The 17,476-nt window shown below is 39.2% G+C and overlaps 1 protein-coding gene across 2 annotated transcripts; it reads right to left on the bottom strand.

The window, feature by feature from the left end:
- Nucleotides 1-5,388: 5,388 nt before the first annotated feature.
- On the bottom strand, nt 5,389-11,462 carry LOC143751580 (phospholipid scramblase 1). 2 transcript variants are annotated; one of them, XM_077244155.1, is made up of 7 exons: nt 11,326-11,462; nt 10,696-10,784; nt 10,080-10,122; nt 9,736-9,956; nt 8,054-8,215; nt 6,520-6,678; nt 5,389-6,429 (listed from the first exon to the last, which is right to left on the bottom strand). In XM_077244155.1, the coding sequence occupies exons 2-7, from the start codon at nt 10,771-10,773 to the stop codon at nt 6,400-6,402; spliced, it is 693 nt and encodes a 230-aa protein (XP_077100270.1). In that variant the 5' UTR covers nt 10,774-10,784; nt 11,326-11,462; the 3' UTR covers nt 5,389-6,399. The 2 variants fall into 2 exon arrangements, with proteins under 2 accessions (XP_077100270.1, XP_077100271.1); XM_077244156.1 differs by lacking the exons at nt 9,736-9,956; nt 10,080-10,122 and having other exon boundaries at nt 11,326-11,443.
- Between the last annotated feature and the right edge of the window lie 6,014 nt (nt 11,463-17,476).

Raw genomic sequence — 17,476 nt, 5'->3', positions numbered from 1 at the left:
AATGGACTCACTAAACACTGAACTCTGATCTGGAATACAATAAAGAGAATTATTTAGCTGAGGATTCATTTCTCCTGGGCTCTGATATTCAGTCCAAGTGCATCAAAGCAAACACTGCACATATGCCATTTGTTTTGTGTCACTGCTTGTGTTTTAATAGAATTATTAAATAACCCTTTAATAATAATTTAGTTGGAAACAAAAAAAAAATCTCTAACGACCTCCACTACTTCAGCTCACCCTCATGTTTTTCTAAACCTTTTATTTCGTAGAACAAAATTAAAGAAGTTTAGTAGAATGTCTGAGCTGTTTTCTTCCATACAATAAAAATAGATGCCGAGTCAAGTTACCTTTATTCATATAGCACTTTATACAATACAGATTGTTTTTAAAGCCGTTTACAGTGATAAACAGGAAAATAATAATTCAATGATGCAAACAGAATTAAATGATGTTTTAAAATAGCTCTAAAAAGGCAATAGTAAACCGTCATTATTGCGTTGAAAGACTGACTGCAGTCTTGTGTCCTTGTTAACGTCGGAGACACCTGTTTTAATTCCGCTCCGAGCGAGTCAAGTAGGCCCGGTTGCATTTGGTGCCGTGACCCGGATGAGAGCGAGGTTTAAAGGGGTTTTATTTTCATCCGGATTGCAGGTCCACTTTGTTCAGCCTTCCTAGGGTCGCGGGAGTTAGGGATCAATGGTTAATTATTACCAAAATCTCGCTCTCTGTGCTGCACATTTTACTCAGGAAAGCTTCCACAATCTTCGCGAGCTCAATGCAGGATTCGCACAACGGCTTGTGCTGTAAGATCGAGCAGTTCCAACTTTAAGAACAGAAGCTGTTGTTTACAGGCCACAACCTGTAAGTATGATTTATTTTTCGTCTATGTGTTTTCCTGTAATAGTTTGTATTGTTAATTGTACGCTGTAGCAAGGAAGTAAACAAATGACAATGCTGTTTGGCTCTGCAAACCAGCTTGTTAAATGCTCATTCATACTTAACGTTATCCGACAAACACCTAACGTTATAAACTTTTTTTAAATCTCAACAGCGAACTTGGAATTAGTGTAAATTACTCTTTGATTAGAGCTTTTATGTATTGTTTATCGCTTGTTTATCTACAGGCATGCTAAACATGGTTCTGTGTTTGATTTGGCTACTGTAGTAAATCCAATGTTTAGTGCTCGTTCTGGGTTAATAGTTCTGGCGACAGATATGTGTCTACAATCGTTCTAAAAATACAAAAGTAACAGTGCCATACAGTCAGTAACGATCACAGATCCGCAGTCTTTACTAAAAAAAAATCCCTTTGAGGACTGTAGTATAATTTGTTAGAACGATTATATGAAATTCTTGTTTATGAAGCTTATTTTTTTGTAATACTATAATAATTAGTACAATTAAATAACAGCGTATCTAAAAGGTAATGAGAGAACAACAACAAAAAAACCTTTCTGAAACGTCGTTTAACAGCCGTTCTTGAACAGGTTCTGCTCGATCATCTTCACTAACATTATCTGGGTCTGATTCGGGCTCAAATTGGTATGCTTTTATTGACACCATCGTTTATAATACACCAAAGCACAAACTCTACCGGTAAAGGTCGGTAAAAGTCGGTTAGCGAATCACAACACACTGGGCCAGTTAACCAATCTGAGCCCATTGCGTATTTTTGAGGGACTGGCTTCATAGAACCCGGAAACCATCAGACAGTTTGGTAACACTTTATATTACGACCTGCAAACAACTGCGTAAGTAAACCGAAATTTCGGTGTACGTTTCTGTAAATATAGTGTACTTCCTTGTAGGTATAAGGGAACAATATGTTAAGTTTGGGGTAATAAAGTGGTACAACCACATACAAGCAAATTATTTATAATGTAATTATTTTAAAACTAACAGGTACCTATTCTGTTAATATATTCCAGGCAAAAATTGTACGTCTGTTGTAAATAAAAGTTTTTATCACATTTCTGGCAAAATATGTTCTTGTGCATATATATATATATATATATATATATATATATATATATATATATATATATATATATATATATATATATATGGCTGTATGTAAGCACAGTATGATAAAAATTGAATTTATTGGCTTTTCTTACTAAATTACTTAATGTTAAGCCAAAAAATTTTTTTTTCTGCTATGATTTTAATTTAGAACGTACCATGTAGTACTTAGTACTTACCTTATCACATTGTATTGCAATGACACTTAAATGTCAGGGCAAATATACTGTGTAATTAAAACTTTTTTTTTTCTTAATAAGAGTACCTTTCTCTTTAATTACTGTGCAAATAGTGTTGTTTCGTATTGTTACATAGTAAGTAGTGTTTGTTACCCGTTTCAACTGTGTATTTACAGGGTAAGTGTAACTCCTGCGGACTGTAAATTAAAGTGGCGCTTGTTACCCCCTTGTTGTGTGTAATTACAGGGTGAATACAACATTAAACCAGTATGCTGAAACAGACAAACCTAGCTTCAACATTAGCATGATCAACAAATTTCTAAATTAGTACTTGTAAAAAAAACAGTAGCACAATTGACCCTTCGCAAAGACCCGTCCCCCTTAGCTACTGTCGCTATGTCCGACAAGCTACGCCGTCTCACGCACACACCATGTTCTCACACAGTGAAAAATACATCGCGGATCAGAGAAAAGACTGACAATACGCTGACATACAGGACAGACCAGGTTACTTTTCGGTTACTTTTGATATTAAACATATTAAACAAAGTCTCACCTTTCAAATTTGGTCATTTTTAAAAAGAAATTTAAACAATAAATACCGTTTTGTGGCTCTTTAATGTGTCGTGACAGATCGCTGTAGAGCCTCAGTTAAAGCTGCTCGTGAACCGATCATCTCTTCCTTCTGGTTCATTTATAGCATCAAATAAACATGAATGAACATAAGAAGCAATGTTGTTTTAACCGTGGAAAGGCGTCAGTATATTCAGTTTTTCAAGTTAAAATCCTCCCATGTTAATCTACTAACTCTCCTGACTGCTTTGTCGGACAAAATGGCGGATGGCGAAGTAGGATTGGTCAGATCACCTGTCAATCAAGCTCCCTGCGAAGGGTCAATTAAACCAAAAACATTTATTAAAACAAGTTTAACAATAAACAATCACAATGTTGAAATGACATTAACACTGTACAAACTGTAAACAGAACAGAAATAATCTTGAAATCACACTGTACAAAGTGTATAAATAACAATAAACCCAAAACTTATTACCCAAAACTTAACATATTGTTCCCTTATACCTACACGGAGGTAGACTATAATTACAGAAACATACACCGTAATTTCGATTTACTTACGAAGTTCTTTGCAGGTTGTATATCAGCTTGTTACCACTTTATTACCCAAAACTTAACATATTGTTCCCTTATACCTACACGGAAGTACACTATAATTACAGAAACGTACACCGTAATTTCGGTTTACTTACGCAGTTGTTTGCGGGTCGTAATATAAAGTGTTACCGACCGTTTTTACAAGGAGGGACAGAGCAGTGTAGAATAAAGCTAAAATATATGAAAAATAATGTTTTTTTTTTTTTTAAAACGAAGCATGAACACATGTTACAGTGCACCCCACAAACACAATGAAGCCTTTGAAAATATGTGTTTTACCACCCCTTTAAACCTCGCTCTCATCCGGGTCACGGCACCAAATGTAACCGGGCCTACTTGACTCGCTCGGAGCGGAATTAAAACAGGTGTCTCCGACGTTAACAAGGACACAAGACTGCAGTCAGTCTTTCAACGCAATAATGACGGTTTACTATTGCCTTTTTAGAGCTATTTTAAAACTTCATTTAATTCTGTTTGCATCATTGAATTATTATTTTCCTGTTTATCACTGTAAACGGCTTTAAAAACAATCTGTATTGTATAAAGTGCTATATGAATAAAGGTAACTTGACTCGGCATCTATTTTTATTGTATGGAAGAAAACAGCTCAGACATTCTACTAAACTTCTTTAATTTTGTTCTACGAAATAAAAGGTTTAGAAAAACATGAGGGTGAGCTGAAGTAGTGGAGGTCGTTAGAGATTTTTTTTTTGTTTCCAACAAAATTATTATTAAAGGGTTATTTAATAATTCTATTAAAACACAAGCAGTGACACAAAACAAATGGCATATGTGCAGTGTTTGCTTTGATGCACTTGGACTGAATATCAGAGCCCAGGAGAAATGAATCCTCAGCTAAATAATTCTCTTTATTGTATTCCAGATCAGAGTTCAGTGTTAAGTGAGTGCATTACACTACATGTCTACTTTCTCTGCACTACTTTGCTACTTTCTCTGCATTGATGACATGATTGACTGAAAACTCTCAGCTAAATTGTAATAAATATTTTTTTTCTAAAACCAATAAACAGTTTTGTATGACGTACAGCCATTCTCTCTTACATCAGTATTCATAACTCAGTTCATCAGGAGGCGTTACTGCTGACTTACTGACTGTAGCTTGAGGGTAAAAAGTTTCCACCAAATATTCATATCTACACTGAAACAAACAAACCAACAAAAACTTTCTTATTTGGTATTTTTGTCTTGTTTTCCAGGTACAAGAAACAAGATACATTTAGCTGAGAAGCAAAATTACCTAATATATTCTTTAAAAAACGATTAAATTGAAAACAAGATATTTTTTTCTGATTCCATGGGCACATATTTGTTCTCTTTTTAAGCATAAACTCACTTTTTACACTCACATTTAGTATCTCAAGTAAATGAGTATCTTGATTTAAAGGGTAACTAAACCTCTGGTCAGAGCCTCCACCCACTGGCAATATTTGAAAAATGCTGGAAAAGTGGGCAGAGCCCAGCGGAGGGGGCGTGCACCTGAGATGCATCTCTTTGTATGGAACCTGCCTACGTCACCAACAACCGCTGCGTCACGAACCACCGCAAACATCCAATAGAAAATACAACTGCAGTAGCCACCGTTCAACCTGAAGAGGGCAGCACTCAGACGTTTTTATACCATATATTGTAGAATTAAAACACTTTAAACCCAAATGTCAAAAAATTTACTGGAATCAATGAACAGCATTTATAAAGCTCCATTCTTACAGATCATTAACTAAAAAAAGTTGTTTTAGTGTTTAGTTACCCTTTAAGAATGTATAGATATTTGTACTGGAAAATAAGACAACAATAGGAAATGTATTATTATTTGTGTGTATACACATTCATATATTCCCTACGTTCCCCAACAAATACCATTTAAATTACGAGTTTATGCAAGACACAATCTTGTTGTTGTTTTTTTAAGACAAATTCAATCAAATCATTAAATTATAACTAGTGACTGAAAATAACAGTACATCGGATACACAATGATAAGACAAATGTGTGTAGTTAATACAATTATGTTTATCACTAGATAAAATATATATATACATAACATTTTAGACAAAACAAACAAACATAAGAACAGTGTCTTGATAGAAATACATTCTGTTAGTCAGACATAAAATATAACAGGCATTCATGTAGCGTCATGAAGATGAAGATATGCCTAAATTGCAAACCTGAGTCATAACAAACATTAACACTTAATAATAATCAATTTCTTACCTAAATAACCTAAAACATTGACATTTTTAAATACACTTAAAGTAAAGATCAGCATTGCCCTCTTCTGGAGAATTTGAGTACAACGAAATAAGTTCTTTAAAAAACAATCATATTTATAAGCTTATTGTTGACACTACAAATTAAACAAACAAAATATAAGCAAAATAAATCACACAACAAATAACAAATTACTACATGTTCATGAACATTTTGACCAATTGTTTAGCTGTTTGCATGCAAAATATATTTTTGTGAAGTAATCAATAAAACTAAGTGTTGAAAACACTGTTTCACAATAAATTATAATTTTGTGTTGTAAAGGATAATACTGGTCATTCAGTGCAGGTATTACTGCAAAATTGAATATGCATAGTCGTACTGACAGCTCTTAAAGGAATAGTTCTTCACACACATCTCTCGTATGGCTGTTGTGTCAATTTAATTTCATGGTGAAAAAGGAGCAGCCAGGACATGCGTAAATAGCAACAGATTTATTTAATTTGGGGTGAACTATTCCTTTAAATGCCATTCATAGCATGAGTTATTTTTTTATTAATCTGTTATGTGAAGAAAAAATAAAAAACAATGCACTTTAATCGGTACAACCAGTTCTATCACACACCTGAAGCTACTTCAGTCTCTAAAAGCACCGTTATTCCCCTAAACTTCTGGCTTTAAATTCACATGCATTCCATAGGGTTTCACAGATGTATGCAAGTGCAAGGGTAAACATTTCTTTTCACCCATTTCCACATAGCTGGATGTTACGACTCCCTCTGCATAGCAGTTAGTTATTCGACTCAAAAAACATGAAGTCCTGAAAAAAATGAACATAAATGTCATTACTAACACTTTCTTGGCCTTTCTCCCACACTACAAACCATATCCTCCATACACTCCAACTCACAATGAGAAAGCAGGCTCCGATCATCACTGCCTTCATTCTCACATCAAGATCCATAGGGAACTGTATCCCAAAGTTGTCAGAATCCGTGAAAGCCTCTCGGAGAAGTCCTGTCCATTGTTTGCTGATCTTTCCGATGCCAACTTCATCCATGGTTAGAATCTAGACAGAATAAGTAGTAAATAACATTTTCAATTGTACTTACAGGGATAGTTCACATCTTTTTCTCACCCACGTTGTTCCTAACCTGTATGAGTGTCTTTCTTCTGTTGAGCATAAAAGAAGATATTTTGAAGAATGCTGATGTACAAACAGTTGATGGACCCCATTGACTTCTATAGTATGGAAGAAAATACTATGGAAGTCAATGTGGTCCATTAATTCTTTTATTGACTTTCTACTGATTATATAAGTAACTTTGCAAGTACATATTAACTTATTCTGCTAACCCTAACTGCTAATGAGAGATAGTTGACATGTAGTTGCAAAGTTACTTATAGTTAGTAGAATGTCTCAAGTGGAACAACAATTTCTATTTAAAACATTATCTCATAACATTATTGCTATTATAATTGCATTCATGCCACCTCTAAGAAACATTAAACAGTGCGTAAATACATCTAGATGTGGTTTGTGCCACTGCCGTGTAAAGATGGCTTTTGTTGATACTGATTTGATTATAGGGTTGAAAAAACTTTGCCTTTATAAAGGTAAAAAATGCACCTGAAAATCAATTTAAGTGTGCAAATATTGACCCTTAATGGAAAAGGTGTGACTGCAGTCTAAGTGGAAGAGAGGGGGTACACAGAAGGACGTTTAAATGCCTGAGTGGTACGACACTAAAAAGTTTGGGAACCACTGATCTCCTGAATAACAGTTCCCCCTAGTGGGCATTTATAGACAGAGCCAAAAAGACAGCAGGCAGAAACGGATTGGCAGAAAATGACTTAAATGCATGTTTGAGCTGTTTAAAACTGAACGCAACTTGCACTGGCATATCTACAAAAATGTCAATGTCATTCTTTTGTCTCAAGATGCACACCAGTAATATTTTTTTAAAGACACGTTTATAAAAGCTACTTAAATGTCCTTATCCTAAAAGGCCTAATCCTGGCTTATTCTAAGCCATGTCTGTGAAACCAGGCCTATAACTAAAGTTTTCATGATTATTATTTATATACTTTTTCTGACAATTAAGCATGTTACATTTCCCCCAACAAATTCTAATGCCTGAATTGCAAAAAAAAAAAAATGTCTAACTAAAATTAGCATAAATTAAAGATGCAACATAATATAATGATGTAGAATTATTTTTCATTAGAGGGACAGAAATCTCTCAGATTTCATCAACAAAAAAAAATTCATTTGTGTTCTGAAGATGAACTAAAATCTTACTGGTAATTAATGACATAGTTTTCATTTTTGTATGAACAAACCCTTTAAGGGCTGTGTGATACAGAAATCATTCATTTTCAGTGAACGTTAGAATTATTTAGTGTCTGTGAGCATTTAATCACAAATGTTTGAGTTGATGTACCTCAAAGTCCACGTCTGGCAGGCAGCTCCAACCACAGAACGGCCCCTGGAGCTTGAGAACCGGCTCTCTGTGCTCATTCTGTATGGTGAACTTGGGGAGGAAAGGGTGCCATTGCTGTAGAACATATCCCACTGTGTTCCCTGGAGGAGCCTGGATCTCCATCTGAAAGAGGAGAGGAGAGGGTGAAAAGAAGGAATCAACAAAACTGTTCCATTAACCATAACTATTCTGGTATGTTCTACATGGTCTATATCAAAGCAAGCGACAACTGCAAACAAATGCTGCAATTCTCATAACTACAGTTGTAATCTAAATTATTCAACCCCTATTGCAAATCAGGTTTATTGGCAAAATGTGCAGACTTTCAGCTGTTTGCAATTAACTCATTAAACAAAACTAATTAAAATAGTTCAACACAACAAATGTTTCAAGTTGTTTCCCCAAATTCAACTGAAAATGCAACTTCTAATTACTTCTGCAGCCTCAAAATTAGTTAACCCCTGAATAGAATCCCTCATAACAGCACAAATCTGCAAAACAGGTGTTGTCTCAAGAACACCTAATCAAGGGCTTCATTAGTAGCACCTGGTGTGCTTGAGCTAGAACACATTAAATATCTGGCTAGATATTAGGTTTGTTGAGTGTCACGTTTGACTGCATGTTAGAAATATGGCTAAGTCAAAAGAATGGTCCAAAAAGTTAAGAGAAAATATCATCGTCCTTCAAAAACAAGGAACAGGATACAAAAAGATAGCGAAAGGCACTAAATCTTCCTAGAGACACCATTGGAAGCATAGTTCGGAAGTTCAAAGTTAAAGAAACAGGGGTTAAACTACCTGGACGAGGCAGAGAAGGGAAGCTATCAACGGCTGCAACCAGATTTCTGAGAAGGGAGGTTCAGAAAAACCCTTAAGTGACTAAGAAAGACCTGCAGCTGAACTTGGTGGCAACAGGCACTGAGCTTTCAGCTTGCACTTTAAGGTGCATACTAAACACATGAGATTTCCATGCCAGAACTCCAAGACGTACACCACTACTGAGCAAAAATCAAAAAAAAAAAAAAGCTCAAAATCAAATAAATAAGCCACATAAAAGTCTGTTTTCGGCCCTATGGATCAGCAGTATGTCTGGAGGAAAAGAATGAATAATATGCTGAAAAGAAAACTCTGCCTACAGTTAGGCTTGGTGGTGCTCAGTGGAAACCTGCAGTGTGTGGAAGGCAAGATGGATTCATCTCAGTATCAGGAAATCCTAAGAGAAAACGTAATGCCGTCAGTGAGGAAGCTGAAGCTTGGCAGTCATTGGACCTTCAAACAGGACAATGATCCCAAGCATACCTCAAATTCCACCAAGGCTTGGTTGCAGAAGATTCTACAGTGGCCATCACAGTCACCTGACTTGAACCCCATAGAAAATCTCTGGTTGAATTTGAAGAAGGCGGTTGCAGCACGCAAACCCAAGAATAGGCCATTGCTCATGGAATGTTTGCAATAAACTGGAATGGGGTAATATTCCTCAGAAACGCTGCCAGACGCTGGTGTCTGCAGCAGGTCATAACAACAAAAGGGTGTTCTACTAAGTACTAAACATGCTTGCCATGAAGGGGTTCAATAATTTTTACACTTTCAATTACAACTGCATATTTGCTATTCTGAGACATTATTGCCTTCCAGGCAGATCACCTCTTGCAGACAACATGGGAAGAAGCAGGACATGCATTTTAGAGGACGGTTGACTGTGATGATTTCCTGTCCGATGTTATCGAGGACACGGATGGTAAAGGATCTCAGCGGGCCGCAGCACTGACGGGTGAGACAGTCGTTCTCCTCCACCGCATAAAACACGTTCTGACCCATGGAGTTACGGATATCATATTTATTGTTGCTCTCAAAGCCTGCCAATGCTGCATAAAACACACAAAGGACTTATTATATTAATGAAATATAAAGTATTTATATTAAATTACCTATGCATTTTTAGGCTTAGGGCAAAAATAGGTCCATCTGTAATAAACTGTTATACATACCTTCAATAAGCTCAACTTTCTGTTTAATAAGAAGTTGATCTACCTGAGAAAGTTGGAAAAACAGGTGATTTAGATAGTGTTATATATATATATATATATATATATATATATATACACACACACACACACAAACACACAGTACAGTACAGTAAAGTAGTGGCTAAAAGTGATGTCCGGTGGGAATATTTGATTTTAATTAATATGAGGAAAGAACAAAACAGAAAACTTGGTTAATGTATTTTCTGACAAAATTGTTTGAAAAAAAGGCAAACTACAATCAACAAAAAATAAAATGCATAGGAAAACAAAAAGCTCACAGGAAAAACCATTAACTACAACACAATCAGTTATTACTATTTTGTTAATTCTCTTTGTTAATTTGTTGTTTTTGCATATGTTCATAATTTATACGCATCACAGCCTAGACAAAAATTATGTTATAACAAATAAAACAATTGACTCCAAGCACAACTACACAATAAGCTTTTTAATAATATATGAATAAAGGGTGAATATTTAAATGTTGCTACAGTAGGCCAGATATCACTTTTGACCTGTACTATATATATTCAGTTTGTTTTATTTTATTTGTATGATATTGATGCTGTTATCTAACCTGTGTCAGGTACTCTAATCCGGGTGGACAGCCAGGTATCGCTGGATTGGGAACCATATACATATTCATAGGTTGCATGGCTGCCTTATCTTCGCGGTGAGGATGGAAAAAAGAAACATTTGTATATTGGTCAATACGTTTTTAGCACCAACTACAGGTGGTTCATTGACAATAAACAAACATGGAAATGAATTTAAATAGTCCTGCATAATTGTTCGATAATTCGAAAAGATAGCTTTTGTAACAATAATACTTATCAAAAACATATATAATAATCATAAAATGTTCTCAGAAGAGCAGCATTCATTGAGAGAAAAGACAATAAGTCATCGAAATCTGAACTACATAAACATAATGAGACTATTTAAATCCCAAAATATCCCTGTATGGAATAGCCAGGAAATAAGAAGGAAATTGTTTCGTCATACAATTATTGTAATTTAAGAACATAACAAGAATCACAGCAGTTTATGTCACTCCGCGCGTGCGTTCAAGGCGGATCTGCTTGTAGTGTTTGACCAGATTTATCCCTCGTACAAATCCAAATCCAAAGTATGCTTTATAACCAGCATGACGCTTTCGGATGTGTTAAATCTACAGTACAAATCTATTTACAAGATCAAAACTCACCTGCGTCTTCATATGATAAGGGGAATAACGGGATGATTTAAGAGTCTCGGGCTCGGCCCCATATTAAACACCACATCCTATTGGCTGGCATGCTGTTCGCGTGCTCTTAACCCGTTCTACGTCATTACGCTTTGGTCGAGATTTCCCGGAAGCATATTAACAAATCCATGGACAAATCCCACTATGGTAGGTAAAGCCTTGGGTCATGAATATTAATTACGTTAAATTTTACATTCGCCATGTAATACTATCTGATTGGCTCAAAGGAAGACGTTTGCAGAGGACGTTTGTAAGTGGACGCTAGCAGAGCCCCTTTCTCAACCATAGGCGCTGGACGCTAGGAAAGACGGGAATAATGAATAGTAATTCAGCCACGTCTTCAACGTCAGCACGTCCTAATTAATATTCATAAAGCATTGGCCGGACGCAGACTGGTCGAGATTACTGTCACATCCGCAAATCATAACGATATTTGTTTTATAAGAAGTTAATGTTGACGTGAATCATCCTATTGTATTTCTTGTTTACAAAGGGGTTTATTATGCATTTCAATTTTAATTATCTAATGTAATAAAATAATTAGGGAACCGAGTAGCCTGTGGTTCTTAACCTTTTTGACTCAAAAGGCCCATAATAGTTTTTTTTAGCATTTTAATTTAGGTTTCAGGTTTTTTAAAAACATTTATTTTATTTTAATATAGGCCTGTTATTTCATTATATGAATAATAAGTTATTAATTTAAATACTTGAAATCATCCTGAGGCTCCCTGTTTGAGAACAACTGACCTAGAAACATGCCTGAAAATATCTCAGTATGAACAACCTTGCTTTCCATTCTGAATTTAGCCAAAGAGTCTGTTATTTTGAAATTTCCGATAGCTTGGTGCAGTATGTAGGTTTCACCTCTAGAGGTCACTTATAGTGTGGTGCAAGTATGACACTGGAAGTGAGTTAGTATTTTAGCACTCTTGGTTCCATCGTCCTGAAGTCATGGGTTTTTGGTTAAATGGCAGAAATAAGGTCTGTGCTGAACACAAACTCTAAACACCAGACGGCCTTTTCTTTTTCTTTTCTTTTCTTTTACAAAAGCACAACGTTTTCTTGTTATTGTGAGTTTACACTAATACAAGTAGTCGAATTATGTATTATTCTTTTCTGTTTGACCAGAAATTATGGAGTATTTGAAGTTGTTTCCACTGTTGATAGGAAAATGCAAGTGATCGCACCTACGCCTTCATGTCATGCAGTAAGCGCGCTCCACACTCTGCACAAACACTTGGATATGCGCCTAATAATAGCGAACATTTATCTAGGTTAACGTTAGAGCGTGTGGCCATGCCAGACGGATAAGTCCTCTTCATGTTTAACAAATCAAATCATGCATTCTGCATGTAATTCTACAGCGAGTAAGCACTGCGCCAGTTTGAAAAGGGCGGAACACATAGTCTATACAGATAAACGCCCAACACTGGTGTTTTGCTTTATATAAATTTGTTTAGGCTTTAAGATTAATATTGTTTGTGGGCTAATTAATGCAACAATAATTTATGTTTATTTTATAGGCTACTTATATTTTTCATTTTTGATTTGCATTGAAGAGCTACCATTCAAAGGATTTGTTGTGCACCGCAATGCCATCCTCCCATAGAAAGCCACGTTAAGAGTTTTCTTTATAATAAAGGATTTCTATGGGAGGAAAACATCTCGGTTACTAACGTAACCTTAGTTCCCCGAGAGTAAGGAACGAGTACTGCATAACTTAGCTTACGCTATGGGAAAACTCCTTTTCTAGAAAATATTGAAGCCAATTTTTTAAAATGCAGTGCAGCTGCACAGCAGACATATAGCTGAGCATCTAGCGCTCTCATTGGCTGTGCTGCGGCAACTGCACAAACCTATGGCGAGTCGGCTAGTATACACGAACCAATCAGGTCGCTTTGTGCCAGATCGCATCAGAGCCCGCCAGTATGGGCGTGGCTGATAGCTATATAAGCCCCCATTTTCGCCATACAATTCAGGTTAAATCAACTGAAGCGATTCCCTGATCGAAGCACAGTAGCACAGCGGTTTACGCAATACTCGTTCCCTAGTCTCAGGGAACTGAGGATACGTTAGTTACCGAGATGTTCCCTTTTGAGAGGTCTCTCGTATTGTGTAAGTTAGCTTACGCTACGGGAACCTTTTTCTAAAAAACTGTGCGTGCTTAACAACTTTGCCCCATACTATAGCCAAGGGTCAAGCGCCCAAGGCTTATAGAAGAGTAAAGTTATGAGTCCTAATATAGGCGAGATCAGTAATGAGCCTCATATAGGGAAAATATAGGAATGTGCCTTTGTTACGTCCTCATGTTTATATTGTTTTTTCTTTTTTTTTGGTCTCTTCTCTCTCTCTCACTTTCCCTTTTGCAGGCCATCGATGATTGGCTGTTTTTCTTGTCAGTCATCCATAACGAGTTGAGTAGGTGGGAGGCGGGATCTTCATCAGCGGAATGCTTGACACCTGGAAAAGCCCTACTTAAGACACATACTACTTAAGACACATGAGATGGGCCTCGGGGGAACTTCGAGAAGTATGTCCAGTGGGTGTTGTGGCATAATAATGAGTCTCATTCCAGTCCAGAGCTTCCACCGCTGATCCCGTCCAGCTCAGAGCCCTCACCGCTGGCCCCGTCCAGCTCAGAGCCCTCACCGCTGGCTCCGTCCAGCACAGAGCCCTCACTGCTGGGCGGGCAGATGTGGGCGGCCACTGTTTCTTCGAGGGGGGGAATTCTCTAGACCGGTGAGAGCCAAATAAAGGTTGTAACAGCCTCATAAAGGTCCAGGCTCCTTCTTATATCATATATAGAACTGTAGTTCAGTTCACCCAGGACCGGACAGACGTGTGCTTAAATGTGCTGAACCACTTTATTTATACAGAAAGATCCCTCGCTTGTAAAGTGGGAATCTCCATGTTATAAAACCTCATAAATGTGGACGGTGAAGCCCAGCCGGCCGCCACATAAATATCTTGAATTGGTATTCCACTCGACCATGCCCATGACGAGGCCATGCCTCTCATGTAATGAGCTTTGATGCCTATGGGACAACGGAGACCCTTAGACTCATAAGCCAGCGAGATAGCATCCACTATACAACGTGACAATCTCTGCTTCGTGACTGCGAAATCTCTTGTGCGGCCGCCGAAGCATACTAAGAGCTGTTCTGACTGCCTGAAGGGGGCAGAATGCTCCAAATAGACTCTGAGAGCCCTAACAGGGCAGAGTAGATTCGCGTCTCTTTCGTCTTCTGAGGAGGGAAGAGCTGATAGCGAAATGACCTGCGCTCTGAACGGAGTAGAGAGCACTTTAGGAACATACTCATGCCTTGGCTTAAGGATGACTCTGGAGTCGTTGGACCCGAATTCAAGGCAGGAAGCGCTCACTGAGAGTGCTTGCAAATCACCCACTTGCTTGATTGATGCCAGTGCTAGCAAGAAAGCAGTTTTGAGTGAAAGAGGCTTCAGGTCAGCAGACTGAAGCAGCTCGAAAGGAGCCCCTTTCATGGCCTCCAGTACCAGATAGGTACAGATGGGGGTCGAGGGGGGTTTAGCCTTCTGGTTCCCTTGAGGAAGCGCACAACTAGGTAGTTTCTTCCCAGTGATTGCCTGGCCACGTGAGCGTGAAGTGCTGCTATGGCCGCCATATATACTTTGAGTGTGGAGGGGGTGCGACCCGCGTCCACAAGATCTTGTAGAAAGGAAAGTACCCTTGTCACTCCACATAAGTAGGGGTCCAGGTTCCGTGCTGTGCACCAGCCGGAGAACACTGACCATTTTAGAGCATGAAGACGCCTGGTTAAAGGCGCTCTTGCCTCAGTAATGGTATTTAGCACCCTATACCCGTTGAGGGGCCATAAATGGAGGGCCCACAAGCCCACAACAGGGATGCCAGATTGTCCCATTCACTGCGTGAGGAGGTTACTCCTCAGCGGTACCGTCCATGGGGTTGATTCCAGCTGCTGAGTCAACTCGGAGAACCATAGCTGGTTCCTCTAGAGTGGGGCCATCAACAGCACTGCACACTTGCTCTCCCTGATCCGTTCGATGACCTGAGGTTGCATCGTGATGGGTGGGAATGCATACAGCAGGCGGCGTGGCCAGTTTTGGGCCAGCGCGTCCCTGTCTTTGAAGAAAAATGCTTGGCAACGAGCGTTGTCTTCTGAGGCAAAGAGGTCAACCTCTGCCTCGCCGAAGATGCTCCATATCAGCTGAACCGTTTGCGGGTGAAGAGATCATTCCCCAGGGGGAACATTGTCACTGGATAGCATATCCGCACCCTGGTTCAGAATGCCTGGCATGTGCGCCGCTCTCATCGAGCGCAGGTTGAGCTGAGCCCATAGCAAGATGTGTTTGGCCAAGGTTGCTCGACCTGAGCCCGCCTTGGTGATTTATATAGGAAACAACTGACATGTTGTCCGACCAGACCAAGACGTGGTGATCTTTTATGAATGGGAGGAAAGCTTTTAATGATAGAGCGACCGCTCTCATCTCTAGACAGTTTATGTGTAGGCGCCTCTCCGGGCTGTTGGAAGCATTTGGAAAAATCTAACCAGATCACTTTCCTCTTCGAAATCATGCCCATACTCACGCCGGACTGATACCAGTCGGCTGCTTTCCAAGGAGCTAGGGCTGTGACACACCGTGGTTCACTTTGATGCGTAAGTGGCCAGATCGCCACCTGCAAGCCGGTACACAGGGTTTCGACCAGCGCTGGAGGGGTCGGATATACAGTTGACCCAGCTGGAGTACTAATGATGCTGAGGCCATGGAGCCTAACATCCTTTGAAATCTCTTGAGAGCCGTGCAAGCGCCCGCTCTAAATGATGCTGCTAGACGCTGGATGGTGAGCACGCACTCTGACGTCAGCTGCGCTCTCATCTGTATAGAATTTTTGACTGTTCCCAGAAAAGATATACTCTGGCTGGGAGACAGTACGCTTTTTGAAGCATTGATCCTGAAACCTAGGCATTCCAGATGACTGAGGAGCCAGGATCTGTGAGTTATTAACTGCACCACCGATTGGGCTATAACCAGCCAATCGTCGAGATAGTTCAACACTCGCACTCCCCGTTGTCTCAGAGGGTGAGAGCTGCATCCATGCACTTCGTAAACGTACGGGTGCTAATGATAGACTGAATGGTAGGACTGTGTACTGATAAGCCTGCCCCCACAAAGGCGAATCTCAAGAATGGCCTATGATGAGGTGTTATCTGAATGTCAAAATAAGCATCTTTCGGATCAACTGAGAAAAACCAATCCCCTGGGTGAATCTGTGCGAGGATTTGTTTGGTTGTCAGCATTCTGAACAGGCACGTCATAAACCCGAGTTTCTTAGTGATAAAGGGACTGGCTCTACAGCCCTTTTCACTAACAATTTTGACACTTTGGTGCGATGGACGTGAGCCACGTCACTTCTCACCGATGTCACGACCACATCTAGAAAGCGCGGGGACTGCGAGGAAACTGTAGCGAGTAGCCTCGTTTTATTATGTTCAACACCCATTCTGATATTTTGGGGATGGCTTCCCAGGCCTTGGCCCGCATAGCAAGGGGTTGAATGAAGTCTGGGGACGGGCCGCTTTGTTATAGGGACCCGGCCGCCCAGCTGTTTTGTGTTTGTGATACTGTGTGAACAGTGGTTATGTGCAGGGGTGCGTACTTCATAGTGGGCACACAACATACATTCATTACACTTCCAGCGCGAGCCAGAGGGAAAACTGACACTGTGGGAACAGCGCTTATGTGCAGGGGTGCATACTTCATATTGGGCACACAACCTACATTTATTACATTTCCAGCGGGAGCTGGAGGGAAAGCTGATACTGTGGGGACAGTGCTTATGTGCAGGGGTGCGTACTTTATAGTGGGCACACAACCTACATTTACACCCCCAGCCCGAGCCGGAGGAAGAACAGACAAAAAAGTCGTTTCATGCTTTATTTTGGTCGCCGTAAAAACTGAGTTTGTTTGCAGGTGTGCATGTTTCAAAACAGACTCTTTACTGCAATATTTACATTCCCAGCCGCCTGAACTAAAGAGGGCACTGGGAGACGTGTAAAATACTTTTTGGAGGTTGGTCCAGCCTCGGCGGGACTCAAACACTCTCTTTTCCTTC

Source organism: Siphateles boraxobius, unplaced genomic scaffold (assembly GCF_051911475.1).
Source record: "Siphateles boraxobius isolate OS27281-9 unplaced genomic scaffold, OSU_SipBor_1 26, whole genome shotgun sequence".
NCBI classification, from domain to species: Eukaryota; Metazoa; Chordata; class Actinopteri; order Cypriniformes; family Leuciscidae; genus Siphateles; species Siphateles boraxobius.
This window is presented reverse-complemented; position numbering and strand designations above follow the sequence as displayed.

Coding starts and splice junctions, on each gene's coding strand:
- LOC143751580 (XM_077244155.1), bottom strand. CDS start 10,773: ATGCAACCTATGAATATGTATATGGTTCCCAATCCAGCGATACCTGGC. Junction 8,216..9,735: donor TCCCATGTTGTCTGCAAGAG/GTGATCTGCCTG, acceptor CTCCTCTTTCAG/ATGGAGATCCAGGCTCCTCC. Junction 6,430..6,519: donor TCGGAGCCTGCTTTCTCATT/GTGAGTTGGAGT, acceptor CATTTTTTTCAG/GACTTCATGTTTTTTGAGTC.